General features: G+C 43.3%; 1 protein-coding gene across 2 annotated transcripts; it reads left to right on the top strand.

Annotated features, from left to right (window-relative positions):
* Positions 1-919: 919 nt before the first annotated feature.
* On the top strand, positions 920-14,198 carry brsk1a (BR serine/threonine kinase 1a; the record flags this gene model as incomplete). 2 transcript variants are annotated; one of them, XM_083786788.1, is made up of 19 exons in its annotated part: positions 920-1,004; positions 1,189-1,283; positions 1,414-1,499; positions 2,597-2,737; positions 3,663-3,779; positions 4,477-4,510; positions 5,734-5,802; positions 6,749-6,895; positions 7,415-7,446; positions 7,779-7,943; positions 8,420-8,517; positions 8,734-8,884; positions 9,359-9,419; positions 11,592-11,865; positions 12,246-12,294; positions 12,540-12,663; positions 13,306-13,516; positions 13,665-13,754; positions 13,963-14,198. In XM_083786788.1, 19 exons carry the CDS (start codon positions 920-922, stop codon positions 14,196-14,198), a joined length of 2,265 nt encoding a protein of 754 aa, XP_083642914.1. The 2 variants fall into 2 exon arrangements, with proteins under 2 accessions (XP_083642914.1, XP_083642915.1); XM_083786789.1 differs by having other exon boundaries at positions 13,999-14,198.
* Between the last annotated feature and the right edge of the window lie 3,285 nt (positions 14,199-17,483).

The following is a 17,483-nucleotide window of genomic DNA, read 5'->3' on the forward strand; positions in this document are numbered from 1 at the left end:
CCGGCGAAACAGATCATTTCGCGATACAAAGAAACTTTAAAAGGTGTCGATTTTGACAGACGCTGAATAGCCGTGGATAGACGTAGGCTAGGCTAATCCTGCTGTATTGGAACAGTGGCTAAATAGCATGCTGTTCCACCTGTAAAAAAAATAGGCCTGGCACACTGAATAATATAATTTGAAAAATGTACAGCAGTGATATCCAGCACATATATTTAACGTTTGATTGGTAGATAAGCCTTGCAAATACCAATACTAATAATCATAATTCTAATAATAAATAAATATCACTTCCTGGTAGATAGCCTGAAATACAGGTTAAACCAATTTCTTCCTGGGCTGTGTTGCTTATGTTAATCTTTGTATTGATATCCTATGAAATGTGAGTAATGCAAAATAAGCTATAAGCTTGTCCAAAATTGTGTCAGTCTTGTCATGTTTATGCTTGGAATAGTGTCAGTATTGAATGCATAACAGCCTAGTAATTGTGTTATCTCAGTTTCTCAGCATTTGCCTACCTCTATATAACTGGATGCTATTTTATTTCAATATTATACAAGTTTGCTTCACGTCAATGCAAATGCCACAGATAATCCCATCGTCAAAAAAGAAAAACAAATAGCCATTGAGGCATCAGGTTTAGATGAAGAATGCTCTGTCACTATTATCCCAAAGTTATGATTCAGGACAAGTTTGGGTTGTAGATTTTTGCTTTGTTTTGACATATTCACCCAATAGTCTCCAAGTAGCGGTGTTACATGTAACATATTTTTATCACTGAAGTCAAAATTATAGTCCTGCTTTTGAGTTCGGCTGTGTACTCCTCTGTAACTTACTAGCTGCATAGAGTTGTCACATGCAGTCGTTGCAATAACCATAGTGCAGTAGTAATAGTGTATTAGCCTATAGTGAGAGCAGTATGAGTAAAGAACTGTCTCTAAGTCAGTCAGCTCAATATGTTGGGCCATATCGACTGGAAAAAACTCTGGGGAAAGGACAGACTGGTGAGTAAACAAATCAAACTGTCAAATCGTTCATTTGAGTATTTTATATTCTAAAATTATGTCTGAATCCCCAATGTATTGGTCTCTCTCTCTCTCTCTCTCTCTCTCTCTCTCTCTCTCTCTCTCTCTCTCTCTCTCTCTCTCTCTCTCTCTGTCTCTCTCTCTCTCTCTCTCTATCTTTTAGGTCTGGTCAAGCTTGGGGTCCATTGCATTACGGGTCAGAAGGTAGCAATCAAAATAGTCAACAGAGAGAAGCTGTCTGAATCAGTTCTAATGAAGGTACGCTGTTGATTACTATGTGCTTCAGTGTAAACAACGATAGCTTCACATTCTCTATGTAAATCTGAGTAAATACCAATGACCCCCCTTCTCTGTTTCCATCTCTTCAATCTCTCTTCTTTCTGGACAGGTGGAGAGGGAGATTGCCATTCTTAAACTGATAGAACATCCGCATGTGTTGAAGCTGCATGATGTCTACGAGAATAACAAATATCTGTGAGTTAATTGTACACTGAGAGGTGCTACAAGCTACAGCATACAGTATAGTCTGGTCTCAGTCTGCCCTATTTACCATGTTCACTGTATATATTATGATTACATATCATATACTATGATGTATGTAAATAATATGATATATAGTATGGCGTAAGAGAAAAATGTCCATGAGTTTATATTGGTCTGGTCTATCAAGGAATGTTTGGAGAGGTCTCCAAAGGATGCCAGACAGGCTGTCATATTGGAAGAGTGACAAAAGGAAAGATTATGAAGCCCAATTGGCTCTGTGCATAACTATAGCCAAGACAAAAAAATAAAATAATCACCATCTCCGGTTTACTTCCCGTATCTGCGTAGCTGGCCGCCTTTGTAGGAGACCGGAAGGAGGTTGGAGTCTATTATTTCCAATTGAAGAGTGAACGTCAACACATGCTTATGAACCATTCTTTAGCGCCATAGTCACTGAACTATTAATATTGGACTCGATCGCCACAAGCCACACAATATTTGTAGGATTTGTGTACCATTTTGCCTCAATTGGGATGCTGTATCTTCATAAATTAACCATCTTTGACTACAGTCCCGCGTTTCCAGAAGGTACCGTACCTGTTTCATGTTCTGGTTAATCTTCCCACAGCTTAATTTGATTGGTTCAGTAGCACATATGAACCGGAATATGAAGTCATATTTGTTACTGGTTCAAATCTGCTGCCGAGCCAATCAGACGAAGCCATGGGAAACGGAACCAGAACAGGCAGCAGGTATGCCGCCTTCTGGAAGCCTAGGACTAATCACGTTTTTCACTTTGTAGACTTTGTTCGCAATTCTTTTATATTGTTTTCCTCCAGTGTGTATTACTTGTCTGTCACATTTCCACTCCCCGTTTGACAATTATAATATCATTTATTTAGGAACTGTGCGTGGAACTAGCATACACGGTTAATGACACACATGTCATTACGTGTGTGTGTGTGTGTGTGTGTGTGTGTGTTTGTGTGTGTGTGTGTGTGTGTGTGTGTGTGTGTGTGCGTGCGTGTGTGTGTGTGTGCGTGCGTGCGTGCGTGCGTGCGTGCGTGCATTGTTCCCATGTAATGCAGGTACCTGGTGCTGGAACATGTGTCAGGAGGAGAGCTGTTCGATTACCTGGTGAAGAAAGGACGTCTGACTCCTAAAGAGGCCAGGAAGTTCTTCAGACAGATTATCTCTGCTCTCGACTTCTGTCACAGCCACTCCATCTGGTGAGTGAAATCCTCAGTGTTCATGTCACTGTGTGAGTGTAAACAGTTGGGTTGATTTGACCACTTTCGGAGTAAAATGAACACTAAGGATTTTACTGTGTGCTCTTGTTGTTTACCGACAGTTTGCAAGATGGGATCAGGGAACTAATAGAGGGCCTTCAGGGCGTTCCACAGCCAAATTCACCAGAATTCTCTTTTTGTGAATTCTGAGCTCGTGACACTTTCTCCATTACAAACCATTTTGACCACAGTGTTTTTAGAAGGAAAATGTGTCTATTTGGATGTGTGAAAAAATTTCAAATAATGTTCCATTACACAGACCACACCAATCATTAAATGTCATTATATTGCCAAATATAATGTCAAATATATATGTCAAATATGAACTCTATTTGCAGTGACTAAGTTAGTCATAGTGTCATTGCTCATTTTCAGCCCATAGTTGCAAATCCCTGAAACAAAAATGTTCTCAAATTCTGCCTAGCTACCATTACTCATTAGTGTTGATGCAAACAACCCCAAATCCACCTTAGCTCATAGAATAGAGGGGAAAATAGTTCTACCATATACTTCTTCAAATGAAACTAGACCTATACTAAAAATGATATCTAAATAATTTATTTCAAGCTTGGTTGAAGAAAGCCGCGTCTAGAGAATTATATGGTAAGGAGGCTCAAAACAACACTCATTCAAGCCCACACACAGTAGAAATCCATACATTTGTATAATCTCTGGGTTAAATTAGCACTGTGTATCGCTGTAATAGCTGACAGGTAACCCGATTAGCAGTGTGGTTTGGCAGGAACTTCGCCAGAACCGTTTTGGCTTCAGTCTCTGCTTCAAGGCTGATATTGTGTACATTAAATAGCTTGGTCCCAAGGTCAAACCGGGTGGTGTGGTGTTTTCTTCTGCTGTGCACGTACAGCCACAGGGACCTGAAGCCAGAGAACCTGCTCCTGGATGAGAAGAACAACATCCGTATTGCTGACTTTGGCATGGCCTCCCTACAGGTGGGGGACAGTCTGCTGGAGACCAGCTGTGGGTGAGTAACTGTCGCGCGCATGTATGTACATTTGTGTGTGTGTGTGTGTGTGTGTGTGTGTGTGTGTGTGTGTGTGTGTGAGTGCGTGCGTGCGTGCGTGCATGCATGCGTGTGTGCGTGCGTGCGTGCGTGTGTGCATGTGCACCTGCCTGTGCATGTGCACAGACAAAAATGCATGCATGCATGCATGCGTGCGTGCGTGCGTGCGTGCGTGCGTGCGTGCGTGCGTGCATGCGTGCGTGCGTGCGTGCGTGCGTGCATGTGCACCTGCCTGTGCATGTGCACAGGCAAAAATGTGTGCCGTGTAAAAATGCATATAGGGAAAGGGAGGCAAAAAGAGGGGAAGTAAAGGGTGTATGCGAGAGAGGGAGGCAGAGAAGTAGTTGACTGTGTACACTACAGTATGCATGCATGTGTGCATGTGTGGGTGCATGCGTGCGTGCTGGTATGTGAGTGTGCCTGCGTGTGTGTTCCTGCGTGCGTGTGTATGCGTGCGTGCATGTGTGAATTAATCTTTAGTATACATCATGACTCATGTGTTGCCTTCTGGGACTTGCAGTGTGTATATAAATACTGTACGCGTCAGGCTTTTGGGTACTCTGCAAGACTGCAAGCTACTTCTTCAGGTGTTGCCTTTGTGTGTATGTACAGTGCCTCTCTGTTAACCCTTGCTAAAACATTTCACATTTCTTTCCAGGTCACCACACTATGCGTGTCCTGAGGTTATACGGGTAAGTGACTCTTCAGCTCCTGTTCAGTGTAGTTGTGATTCTATTATCAAAAATAACATCATTTGTTATTTGAAATACATTACAAGACCATGTGATGTGTTGTGAGCTCATAGATAGACATTGTTTTTCGTTTCGAAATTTTGTATACTCTTTTTTTCACCTTTAATAATGACATGGCAAAAATAGCGATGGCAAAGTTATAATTTCTATTATCTTTTAAAGCAGTAAATTTGCTTATTTAGATCGTTAGTTGAGAAAGACAGGAAACAAGATTAGAGAGGGGGAAGGACTTGCAGTACAGGGCTCTCAACAGGAATGGAACGTGGGACATTGCGATTATCGTGTCTGGTCATCTACCAGTCTTTTTCAGGTCTGGTCACCAGTCTACCAGTCTGCCCCATTCGTAGAATGCAATTCCTTTTTTTGTTAGTGTGTGATAATGTTTAATTTAGATGGCTGTTATTCATATTTATTGCTCCCTTTGATAGCAAGTTGGAAGAAGACTTACTATACTCCATGTGGGGCGAATATAGATAATTTGCAGCATATCAGATTCTTTCAACAGAGATTTGATTGAAAAGAAACCTTGGTGTTAGATCGACCGTGAAGGAACACTTCACCCTTTTACAAACTTATGACTAATACTAATACTGCAGTTCTATGATACCATTTCTGTCTACTACTGTCATCAGTATATCAGAGGTGGAGGTGGCCCTGGAAAATGTTACTATTCAGCATTTTCTTCCTGGATCGTTAGCCTGCTAAATGATGCGCTGCTCACGGAATTAAAAAAATATATATTTTTGAATAACCATTTCCGCTAAGAATTAAGCTAGCTGGGCTTTGACCAGTTTTTGGTTTCCAGTATAGGAGTTACACAACTGCACAGGACATGGACATGGACATGGACATGACATGACATGCCATCCATACTTTATTTTTGAGTGGTGCTAGCCTCTCAAAATAGTAAGACAACCAAACGTCAGACACCCACTCACTTCCGACGGGTCCGATTTTTTATTCACTTTCAGAGCTTCTGAAGACTGTTAGACAGAAGCATTTGAAAATTGTGGGAGCTAACACGTCTGTTTTGAGAAACTATATTGTGGGATGTTGGTTGACAGAAGTAAAACTGTTCCTCTCAAGGAATGTGGTGCTGCTTTTTGGTTTTCAGATCATTCATTTAACAATGTGGGTGACTGACACTTCTCTCTTTCTGACAGGGGGAGAAATATGACGGACGGAGAGCAGATGTGTGGAGCTGTGGAGTCATCCTCTTCGCTCTGCTCGTGGTTAGTACATTTAATGCAATTCAATTATATAACACGCAAGTGCACACGCACGCACGCACGCACACACGCACACGCACACACACACACACACACACACACACACACACACACACACACACACACACACACACACACACACACACACACACACACACACACACACACACACACACACACACACACACAGACACAGACACACACACACACACACACACACACACACACACACACACACACACACACACACACTATAATATATACAGTATATTGTTATCTTGTTGTAACTTTCATTCCATGTGAATACTGTGTGTGCTCTCTTGTTTGGCAGCCCTCGTTTGATGCCAATACTTTTGTTCTTTTACTGAAGCACAATTGTTGTAACAGAGAATTTTTACAATGTAGTATTGCTACTTCTTAGCTGCACATTGTATCTTTCCTGTTCTACCTCGGATTTGAACTCTGGTCTCCTGCACAAATGTTTTACCACTGAGCTAATAGCGCCTGCCTGCTCGCTCAGGGTAGAAAAATAATTTCACAAACACAACCAACCCAACTATATGAGTTGTATTATTGTAGTAGCATGTTCTTCTACATGATGTCCATACATATTGGTTAAAAGTAATGCAATGGGCCCAGGCCGTAGCGTAACGGTCTGGGCACCGGACTGGTAATCCAGTCGCAGTGTGCCGCGGGTTCGACTCCCGGACCCGACACGGCCCTTACTGCATGTCATCCCCCCATCTCTCTCCCGTTTCCTGTCAGCCTACTGTCTGTCCCTTCAAAAATCAATAAAAGGCGTAAACCGCAAAAAAATATCTTAAAAAAAAAAAAAAAAAGTAATGCAATGCTGCTTTAAGTAAAAAATCATACTTCTTCCGCCACTCTCTGTTTTACTATTTCTCCCCCCTCTCATCATGTCCACTCCTTGCTTGACCCCCTTCCACAGGGTGCCCTGCCATTTGATCATGACAACCTGCGGCAGCTCTTAGAGAAGGTGAAGAGTGGTGTGTTCCATATGCCTCACTTCATCCCCCCAGACTGCCAGGCCCTGCTGAAGGGCATGATCGAGGTCAACCCCGACAAGAGGCTCACGGTATGGGAGCCGTGCTCACCCCAGTCTTAGTCACCTTTGTACACACTCTCATTCTTGCTGCAGGGGAGTTGTTTGTGCCAGGTGTTTCTTCCAGTGGGGGAAGTAATGTCATGTGTTAGCATGATGCATGTCAGGGATTCTTAACAAAAAAGTTTAAGCTGCCTGATACTAATGCTTGTGCACTGTGCACTTGTGCACTGACAATAGCCGATCTACAAGCACGGCTGCGACTCGTGGATCATCTGCTATTTTAGGCACGCAACTAAGGGATAACTCAGATATCAGGTTTTGGGTAAACAACTTCGACTTAAAATGTTATCAGGTTATTATTTCATGAATAATGTTATCCTCATCTCTGGTGTCTTGTTGTTTTTATAGTAACCCATACCTGGCCTTACGTTCTAGCCAGCAGTCAGGAGTTGTCAGATTTAGAATAGGCTGCTCCACGCAGCTCTGTGGCCATCTGGTTGTTAACAGACTGTAGCGACTAATGGCCCCATCTGCCCTCTGCCCTTACAGCTCGAGGCCATCCAGAAGCATGCCTGGTATATGTAAGTGCACATTCATGTACATACACTTCAGAATGACATTGCAATGGGAGCTCATTTACATTTGTTTGTATAGGAATGTATTTGCTACCCGTCTGTGTGTGTGACTGACTGAATGTGTAGGGGGAAAATGTTGCAATATTTTGAAAAATGTAAGATTTCAGGTGTGTGTGTGTGTGTGTGTGTGTGTGTGTGTGTGTGTGTGTGTGTGTGTGTGTGTGTGTGTGTGTGTGTGTGTGTGTGCGTGCGTGCGTGCGTGCGTGCGTGCGTGCGTGCGTGCGTGCGTGCGTGCGTGCGTGCGTGCGTGCGTTCGGGTGTGTGTGTGTGTGTCCCAGGGGAGGCCGTAACGAGCCTTGCCCTGAGCAGCCCGCTCCCAGGCGAGTGTGCGTGGGGAGGATCTTGTCTCTGTCAGATTTGGATACAGACGTATTGGACAGCATGCACTCCTTGGGTTGCTTCAGAGACAGAGTGAAACTCACCCGTGACCTGCAATGTGAAGAGTAAGCATTTATTTCAACGGTTCTTGTCCTATATTTATCTTTTGATAATTATTACACCTTGCTTATTTTGCCCCTTCAGTCAAGTTATATTGACCTCACACCTGACTTATACCTGCATTGTGTAACATTTTCAAAAATAGCAGACCTACAAGCTCACTTGTGTCGTGTATTTTGTAGGGGGGGGGGGGGCTTGGGTGTGACGAATAAATGATACATTTAAGCATTGGTGTATATTTTGCATGAAACTATTCATATAGCTGATGCTTCATTCAGACAGGTTGATTCCTTTATTCGCTGTGAAAAATCGACTAATAATCCGAATAAATATTGCGTCGCTTTATCGGCATGCAACATTTGCATTCTGTGTATGTAATCACAACCCAAACAACGATTCGAAAACAATATATTTCCTGGTGAATTAATTGCACGGAGGAAAAACAAACACCCTCTGATTTTCCCACCCCTACACCTCCCAGGGACAACCAGGAGAAGATGATCTACTACCTACTGCTGGACAGGAAGGAGCGCTACCCCAGCTATGAGGATGAGGATCTGCCTCCGCGCAGTGACGTAGGTCAGTCATTAGGTGGCAGGCTGGAGCCTACAGCCTCCCTCTGCACTTTACACACAATTGTACACTTGCAAATATATTTGCCATTTCGTGGGAAAACATTGTCAGACGCCGACTGTGTGTGAAATATCTATGGCAGTTTAGGATCAATTCGGTAACAATGAAAAGCAAGGTGGTGGCTAAATCTTGTGACGACGCGGTAATGGTGTCTCTCAGCAGATCCCCCTAGGAAGCGTGTGGATTCTCCCATGCTCACGCGCCACGGCCGCTGTCGTCCAGAGAGGAAGAGTCTGGAGGTACTGAGCGTCACTGAACAGGGGTCTCCCACCCCACCCCGCAGGGCCCTGGACACGGCTGCACACAGCCAGAGGTGCGTACATGTCACTCAGCACAAGTACTCAGATTTCACAATTCCACAATGTATAAAAAATACTCTCCTTACAAGTAAACATCCTGCATTCATCAAATATATATTTACAGTACAAAAGTAAAAGTGCTCACATTTTTCAAAATTTGTCAAACCTTTCTGAAGAAGCTCACAATGATCGGCTATTGTTGAAAACTGTATGTTTTGCAATAATATTTTAAATCTGCAAAGCATCTATAGCTGTCAAATAATTGTAGTGGAGTAGTTTGGTACAATATCTGTGACTGAGACGTATCCAAAAATGGAAATTCTCAAGAAGCAAATGTAATATACTCAAGCATACCTCAGAAGAACTTGAGTAAATGAACTTAGTGACACTCCACTACTGTACATATAGAGAGACGTGTACTGTCATCTGGCCAAGTATACTGAATTGTTTCTAAGCACGATTCTTTTGACCATAATTTCTCTACCCAGGTCTCGCTCTGTTAGTGGAGCCTCCACTGGCCTCTCCTCCAGCCCTCTCAGCAGTCCTAGGGTAAGGGCCTGCTGGCCATGCAGCCACTTCACAATGTCAACTGGCAACAGAATCACTGTTGATTTTAACAGCAAAGTTTTTATTTATGGTAGTTTCAGTCATAAAAGTCTTTTGAATACAATTTGTTTAGTTTTAGTCATATTTGAATCACCTGATATGTTTTACTATTCAATCAATCAATCAATCAATCAATCAATAATTTTTAGTCTATTTTTAGTTGACTAAATATCATAAGATTTTAGTCAACTAAATCTACAGTTGATTTAGTCGACTAAAATGAGTTTTTGGCGGGCCGTGATGCCATCGAAATGGCAGATTTTCACTTAGCTGCATGCCGATCTACATGCTGACAAGACGCCGTGAGCTATCGGCTATTTTCAGAGCGCAACCAAACAAAATGACTTTTCTTTTGGTTTCTTTTGGCTCCACTAGTCCCTCCCTAACATTTTAGTATAGTTTTTTGTTTGTTGACAAAATTGTTGTCAATGTATTTCGTCTTTTTATTTTGTTTTCATCTGTGAAAAAGGTAGTCGACGAAAAAATCATAGTATTAGTCGACAAAATCAACAATGAACAAAATGTGACGTAAACATCTATGAATGTATTGAATGTGAAAGATTTAGATCTTAGATGATTTCCCTTATTCTTGTAGCACTGTCCCATATTTAACTGACTTGTGATCACATCACATATAACCTGCTGAGATATCCATCTGTCAAGCTTCTCTTTACATGCCATGACATCAGAAAATCTGATCCCATCTGGAGGTTTCCTTGGCTTTTTCATCCTTTCTCTTCTGTCTCCATTCGCTTCCCTGCAACAACATGCACCAATTTGTGTACAGTAGAGCAAAGCACCATTGTAAGGCTATTAGAGAGAATCACAACTTAACTCGTTAGATGTTTGGATCCATCCATCCATCTTCGGGGACAACAGCTCCACCAGAGGGCCCAGGTAGGGCCGGGCCTTCATTTTCGGGCCTGTTGAGAACTAGTTTTCGCCAGCTGCCGGGCACAGCTGCATTAATAACTTTGGGGCGCGCCCGTCTAGAGCTTGAATGAACAGGTAGGTATCAGTCAAAAGGGAGACATCGAAGAGGAAGGACGGGTGGGGAGGGATCAACATAATTATGGAATGTCAGAACAGGTCAGCTCCATATATGCAGATCTAGGTGATGATCCAGTCTTCTCCATGTACGGCTATCAAGGGTTTGATGAGGTCAGTGTCGTGATCTTCATATATGGAGACGGCCATATATGGAGCGTGTCACGATGCGTGATGGAGTGACGGCCATGTATGGTGGTGTGACGTGTCACGAGGGGTAATGGACTGACAACCATATATGGAGGCGCGTGATGTCACAAGGCGTAACGGAATGACAACCATATATGGAGGCGTGACCTGACTGACAGGTTTTGCAGGTTTTCATAGTAATCTGCGACCTATACGATCGCAATAAATAAATGAATGTCCACTGCTGCCCTACTTTGACACAGTGGAACATCAAAACTGAACTATCAATTCATATAGTAACAAAGATCTACTGTATTTCTGAGTTCTAATGCAAATAGCCGCTATGATGGCTATCACTATACTTGTGTGAAGCATGGAAGTCAACTGTCCACAGGGCCAATATGAAGGATTTAATAGTCAGTTAGATCATAGAAATTCTGTTAAAATTGAATTCTTCACAAGAATGCACTCTTTTGCCATGAACCATGACACTCATCTCCATTCATCTTTCTCCACGTTCCATCCCCTCTTTTTTCTTCTGTTCCATCTCTCCCGTACCCCTCCCCAACCCCCCAGTCCTATCAGAGCCCCGTCTTCACGTTCAGCCAGTCAGATGTCACCTCCGCCAAAACCAACCCCCACACAAAGGAGTCCAAATCTGGAAGCGCCACGGCCGCCACCCCCCGCTCGGCGAGGGCTCACGACAAGCCCAAATCCCCCCACAACCCCAAGACCCAGACTCTGCCCACCAAAGGCCCCACCGAACGGCCCCACCTCCAGCCCATCAAGTCCCTGCCTCTCCACAACCCGCCTTCCCGCTCGCCCTCCCCTTCGCCGCTCCTCTCACCCATCCCTCGTTTCTTCTTCTTTCCATCGTCGTCTGTCCTCAAGTCTGTGACTAAGAGCTTCTACCCCACCTCTGCCCACTCTGTGCCGCAGGTTACCCCTCAGGGCTCTCCGCTGCCCACCCCCATGGGCACCCCCGTGCACCACCCCCACCACCCTTCCTCCACCCCGCCCTCCTCCTCCTCCTCCTCGTCCTCCTCGCGGGCGGAGGGAGGGGGAGGGGTGGGCTCGCTGTCCCTGACCCCGCCCTCCAGTCCCGGGGGAGGAGGCATGGCCGCCAGTAGCTCCGCCCACTGGAGGACCCGCCTCAACTCCTTCAAGAACAACCTGCTGGGCTCGCCTCGCTTCCATCGCCGCAAGCTGCAGGGTGAGACAGGCTGTCAGGTTGACAGCTTGGGCTGCTTCTCTTTTTATTCGAATAATTGAGAAGTGCGAGAAACGTGAACCAATCAACAAACCACTTAAGCATTATTTTAACAAAAATGCTAAAAATAACCTATAGCATAGCAATAGCAGAGCTTATAGATTGTCTATTTTCACTATTTTAGAATAAATAAGTTATGGTAGTGCTGTGGTGTGATGTTCCGCTGAGCTTACAATGCATTATAACTAGCACTTATAATACTTTTTAAACAATGTATTATAAATGCGATTGTGATGCATTATAGACCCAATCTTTATATAAAGTGTTACCAAACTAAGGCAAATAAGGATGAAACACACATATCAATATGTCCTGTCTTTTAGTCCCCACATCAGAAGACATGTCCAGCCTAACACCAGAGTCCAGCCCTGAGTAAGTAATGCATCTTCATGGACATAATTAAACCCTTGAGATAAAATACTGTTCAGGTGAGACTTAATGCGTGCGTGCGTGCGTGCGTGCGTGCATGCATGCATGCATGCATGCACGCACGTGTGTGTGTGTGTGTGTGTGTGGGGGCATGCATCTGTGTGTGTGTGTGTGTGTGTGTGTTTTCTTTGTTTGTTTTTTCAATCCATACTGTACATACATTATTTGTGTGTCATATCATCCTGCAGGCTGGCTAAGAAGTCATGGTTCGGGAACTTCATCAGCCTGGAGAAAGAGGAACAGATCTTTGTGGTGATCAGAGACAAACCCTTGAGCTCTGTCAAAGCTGACATCGTCCATGCCTTCCTGTCTGTGAGTATCTGCCTGTCCGTGTCTCATTCTACCATAGTATCAGAGCTCACTACTTTGAAAGCAGAATGCATGCCTCTCACCAGAACAATACCAAGTAGGGATGCACGATATTGAAAATTGATTGATCAGTATCAATCAATATCGATATCGTATTGCGATATCGATATCGCAATACAAGTTCCAGTCGGGTTTGCCTTACACATATTATACAGAACTGGTATTCTGGGTGAAGATGCAGATCTTCATTACCTGCTACTACTACAAAAGGTTTTTTCCGCTTAACATTCAAAATATAAATATAATAAACCAATATTGCATTTACAAGGCTGATATCGGCTCATACCGATATGATGAACAATTTATCATGCATCCCTAATACCTAAAGTAGTGGCACAAAAAATCACAGTGTTTCTTATGTGCACCTCATTAATGCTGCTATATGTCTGTTTTTGTTTTCATGCACGTTTCTTTTGTTTGCTTTTACACTCACACTTTCTTGTTCTCTCACCGACGGCTCACACTCTCTCTCTTCTCCTCACCCTCCACCCTTTGTCTCTCTATACTCACGTTGGCCCCCCATACCTCCTCTCCCGCCTCGTAAGTCTGTCGGTCTCTCTGCTTCTTTGTCGCCCCACCGAGCAGATCCCGTCGCTCAGTCACAGCGTCCTGTCCCAGACCAGCTTCAGGGCCGAGTACAAGTCCTCCGGAGGCCCTTCCGTCTTCCAGAAACCCGTCAAGTTTCAGGTGGACATCGCCTTCTCCGAGGGCGAGAGGGAGAGGGAGAGGGAGAGGGCAGAGAGAGAGGGCAGGAGGGAGACGGGCATCTACAGTGTGACGTTCACTCTAATATCAGGCAAGTAGCATGGAGATTTAGCCACTGGTAGGTATACAGAAGTGGTTCTCAAACATAGAGGCCCCCATCAAACAGTAAGGGTTTGTGAGTAAATATTTTTTAACCTTTCCTTGTGTGTGTGTGTGTGTGTGCTTGTGTATATACCCAGGTCCGAGTCGCAGGTTCAAGAGAGTGGTGGAGACAATTCAAGCCCAGCTTCTCAGCTCCCATGATCAACCTATGGTTCAGGCCATCTCTGGTAAGCCTTTACCCCCCTCCCCAACACACGCATTCTCACACGCACGCACACACACAAACACACACACACACACACACACACACACACACACACACACACACACACACACACACACACACACACACACACACACACACACACACACACACACACACACACACAAACTCACATTTTCGAGGAGGCATGCCCTCATTCACGGGCTAAAGAGTCACTTTCCTGTCATTCTCTCCTGACCCCTTCCCAGATGAGAAGAACGGCCGGCCCCATGGGACCCCCACCCGCCAGAATTCGCGGCGCTCCGAGGGTGGGGGCGACAGGTGCGAGTGGGGCGAACGGGGGGATGCCGGAGGCATTGGAGGAAGTGGAGGAGTGCTGCAACGCAGAGGCTCGGGAAAGGAGAGAGCCCGACTACTGTCCTCCAATGGAACCCAGTCCCAGCCTTAGGACAGAGGGAGAAGGAGGAACCACCCAAAATGTACTGGAAACAAGACAGTATGATTTCATCTCCCACTTACCCCTGAAAACCATGAGCTATGTACTATTCCTCCTTGAGAAAAACAATGGAAGGTGCTTGACCATAGCAAGGACTGAGGAATCGCTTCCCCCCCCCCCCCCCCCCCGCCCCCCAATTCATAGCCTACTTTTGTTTTCAAATTGACCTTCTCTAAATCCTCGAGATCATGAGGATTCCTGCCCTCTTAGTGAAAAGAAATGATACGGACTCACCCTTTAATGAAAAAGAATATCATAATAAGTATACATGAATGAGCAGTTTGATGTCCATCTTAGAATACAGCATCACAGATCAAACTAGGTATTTTGAAGCGCTAACTTGCATGCCGGTTAGCAATTAGCTTGCTAAAGGATGCTTATGTGATCAGATAAGCTAGCCTACCATTTCATTGCAATACAGTTACTGAAACCAAAAAATGAACAGTTATGTGAAGGTTCTAAAATGTAGTCCCAAAATTAGCCTCATGCCTAACTATTGAAGATAATACAGATCAATACTGATTCCACACTGGTATAAATAGAAACCATTCACCCTCAATATCTCAATAGACATATTAAACACACTAAGAGTTGGCAACCTGCTACCACTTCAGTCAATAAACTGGAAAGTAAAACACTGTATCTAAATAACCTGATTTGCTTGGGAGAAATTATATCCCTCTAAGGGAAATTACAGAATTGTCTACAAGTTGAACTATAGTGAATGTGAAGAAAATATTTTTTTATTTAGTTAAATACATATTTCTTTTGAGGATGTCAGCAGCAAAGCTATAGCAGCAAAGCTAAAAACTGAGAGCACCTGTGTCTCATATATCTATTGGAAACAGGAAGCTAACAGATATCTTTTGGTGGGTCACCCATACAAGATAATGTTTAGATTTTGGTTGCAGATTCCTTTTACAGTAGCCTAAATGAGAGACAAGACAATACAATGCAAACTATTCTTTTTGTGTTGGAAATAAGCCCCTTGCTCTGAAGAAATTTATTTTTGATTTAAAAAGAATTATGTGGGGAAAAAAAGAAAAGAAAAACACTATGCGTGAATCGTTCCATATGATCCTGATCATTGCTGTTTGTGTCCAGATTGAAAGAGAAGAGCATTCCAGGCCTATGGATCAGACAGACTCCACCTTTCTCGACGAGCTCGTCTTATATTGCCATAGTATTCAAATATTGACTCGAGACAAAAAAAAAGAAGGGGAGAAAAAAAGGACGCTCATCAGTGGACATTCTCATGATGCTGGACTCGCAATGCTTGCAACGTGTAATACTTTGTCAAGCGGGACTTTCAAAAAGGGAAGCAAGCAAAATGAGTCTTCACAACCACCCCAGCTCCTTCATCCGCCCGCACTCTTGTGCTCAACAACGAGCCAAGTAGCCCATCACTGTACCCACCAACACCACCGAGTACCATCCTTCTGCCAGCAGACGTAGCCTCTCTGACGGTCATATATTACTCTAGTATTATACCACACTAAACTGCATTCATCACCAGTCTTCCATACTACGGCACAATATGCAACAGAATTGCAGAATGTTTCCAGAGGGATACACAGTGCTACAGTCTAATTTGTTTGTTTGTTAATTTGTTTATTTATTTATTTATATGCTTATTTATTTTTGTATTTGTATTTTCTTTTGTAAATTTATCCTTTGTTTTGTATATAACCAACAAACATTAATCAGCAGCTAATGGAAGTTTTTTTTCCCCATCTCCTGCAGCCCTTCCTTACAATATCTTAAAGAATGACTTTGATATTACTATACTAACAAACTAATCTCTGATTATCTTTGTTTCTGTCTGTATGACTTTGCACCCCATTCATCATGCTTTGTTCTGATACCAAGGGACGTACATTAGTATGTGAGTCCAGACTCCAGTGGATGAAACGGCTGTGTGTGATTGGACATCACAGCTGTGTGAATGTGATCCGCCCTCTTGCATCGTTGTGGTAAACTTAGTGAGGAACGCTTCGCAGCACAAAGATTGAACAGGATACTGATTGACTTAAAAGCAAAGGACGGACACAGGGAGCTCTCTTGAAAACAAGACTGACCCAGCTTCGTTTAGCTAAAACCCTACATGAAAAACCCAATGTGCACATAACTTTTCTCACTCACATTGAATGCTAGCTAATTCCCCCCTCATCTCTTGCTTTTTATGCCTTGTCTGTTTGACCTGTCAGTCTGCCTTCACCTGTTGTGTGGCCATCAGCACAAGAGAAAGTGTACCAAGTCGATAGCTTCACCATCCTGCACCCACGTTATCATTGCTCACCACTTTCCTCCTCATCGCCCTCTTCCTCACCATCCTCACCTCCACATTCATTGACCTAACTAGCTAAGATTGTAAACTATTCTCCATTCCTAAGGGTCAGTAGAATAAGGTGTTAAAAAAAGAAATGTCTGTATCATAATTTAAATATAAAAAGTGCACTATTATAACTATTGCCTGTGATAAAAAAGAACAATTATGGTTGAATTGATGGTCATAATAAAGAGAGATCCACCTTATTGTTATGGTTATAATAAACCTTAAAATAGTGTGCCTGTGTGTATTTAGTTATATTTAATTGTTTAACTTGTATGTCTGTACATTTACACCCTGAGTTACATAGATGTGCTTTTATTATTTTATCTTAACGTTATATTTTATCTCAACGTTTTTTAATGCCATTTGTATATAAACCAGCTCAGTGGCCTTGTGGTTAGAGTGTCTGTCCTGAGATCGGAAGTCTGGAAGACATAATAATGAAGCTACTGTTTGTTTGATGTGACTTTACTGTAGTGACTCTATACTGTCATGAACTATTTTACTTCCCACTGCTTGTGGGCGGTTCCTTATGCTATGACTTACTTCTGTGTTGCTGGTGATAACAGGCAGACAGTGTTTCCCAAACATAGGGTTGCGGAACTTGCGGCCCATTTTGGGTCACGGATCCTTTTTCATGGGTCAGCTTTGGCTTATAAACAGAAACAGGCTATTGTCACTATTTTTGGCTGTAGTCCATTACATACATTAGTACGTACATTAGAGTACATTCATAATGTTTTGTAAGTTTGGCTCAGGACTGATGTTGAGACAAATGTATCTTTTGCGCCTAGAGCTGAAATCTTCTAATAGGAACCTCTAGTCTAGCAAAGTAACCTTTCTGCATGCAAGCTTATAGAGCTGCTGCCAATAGTATAGGTGAATTATAAATCACTATTTCTCAA

The sequence above is a fragment of the Protomyctophum parallelum genome (assembly GCF_964188405.1).
Source record: "Protomyctophum parallelum genome assembly, chromosome: 17".
NCBI classification, from domain to species: Eukaryota; Metazoa; Chordata; class Actinopteri; order Myctophiformes; family Myctophidae; genus Protomyctophum; species Protomyctophum parallelum.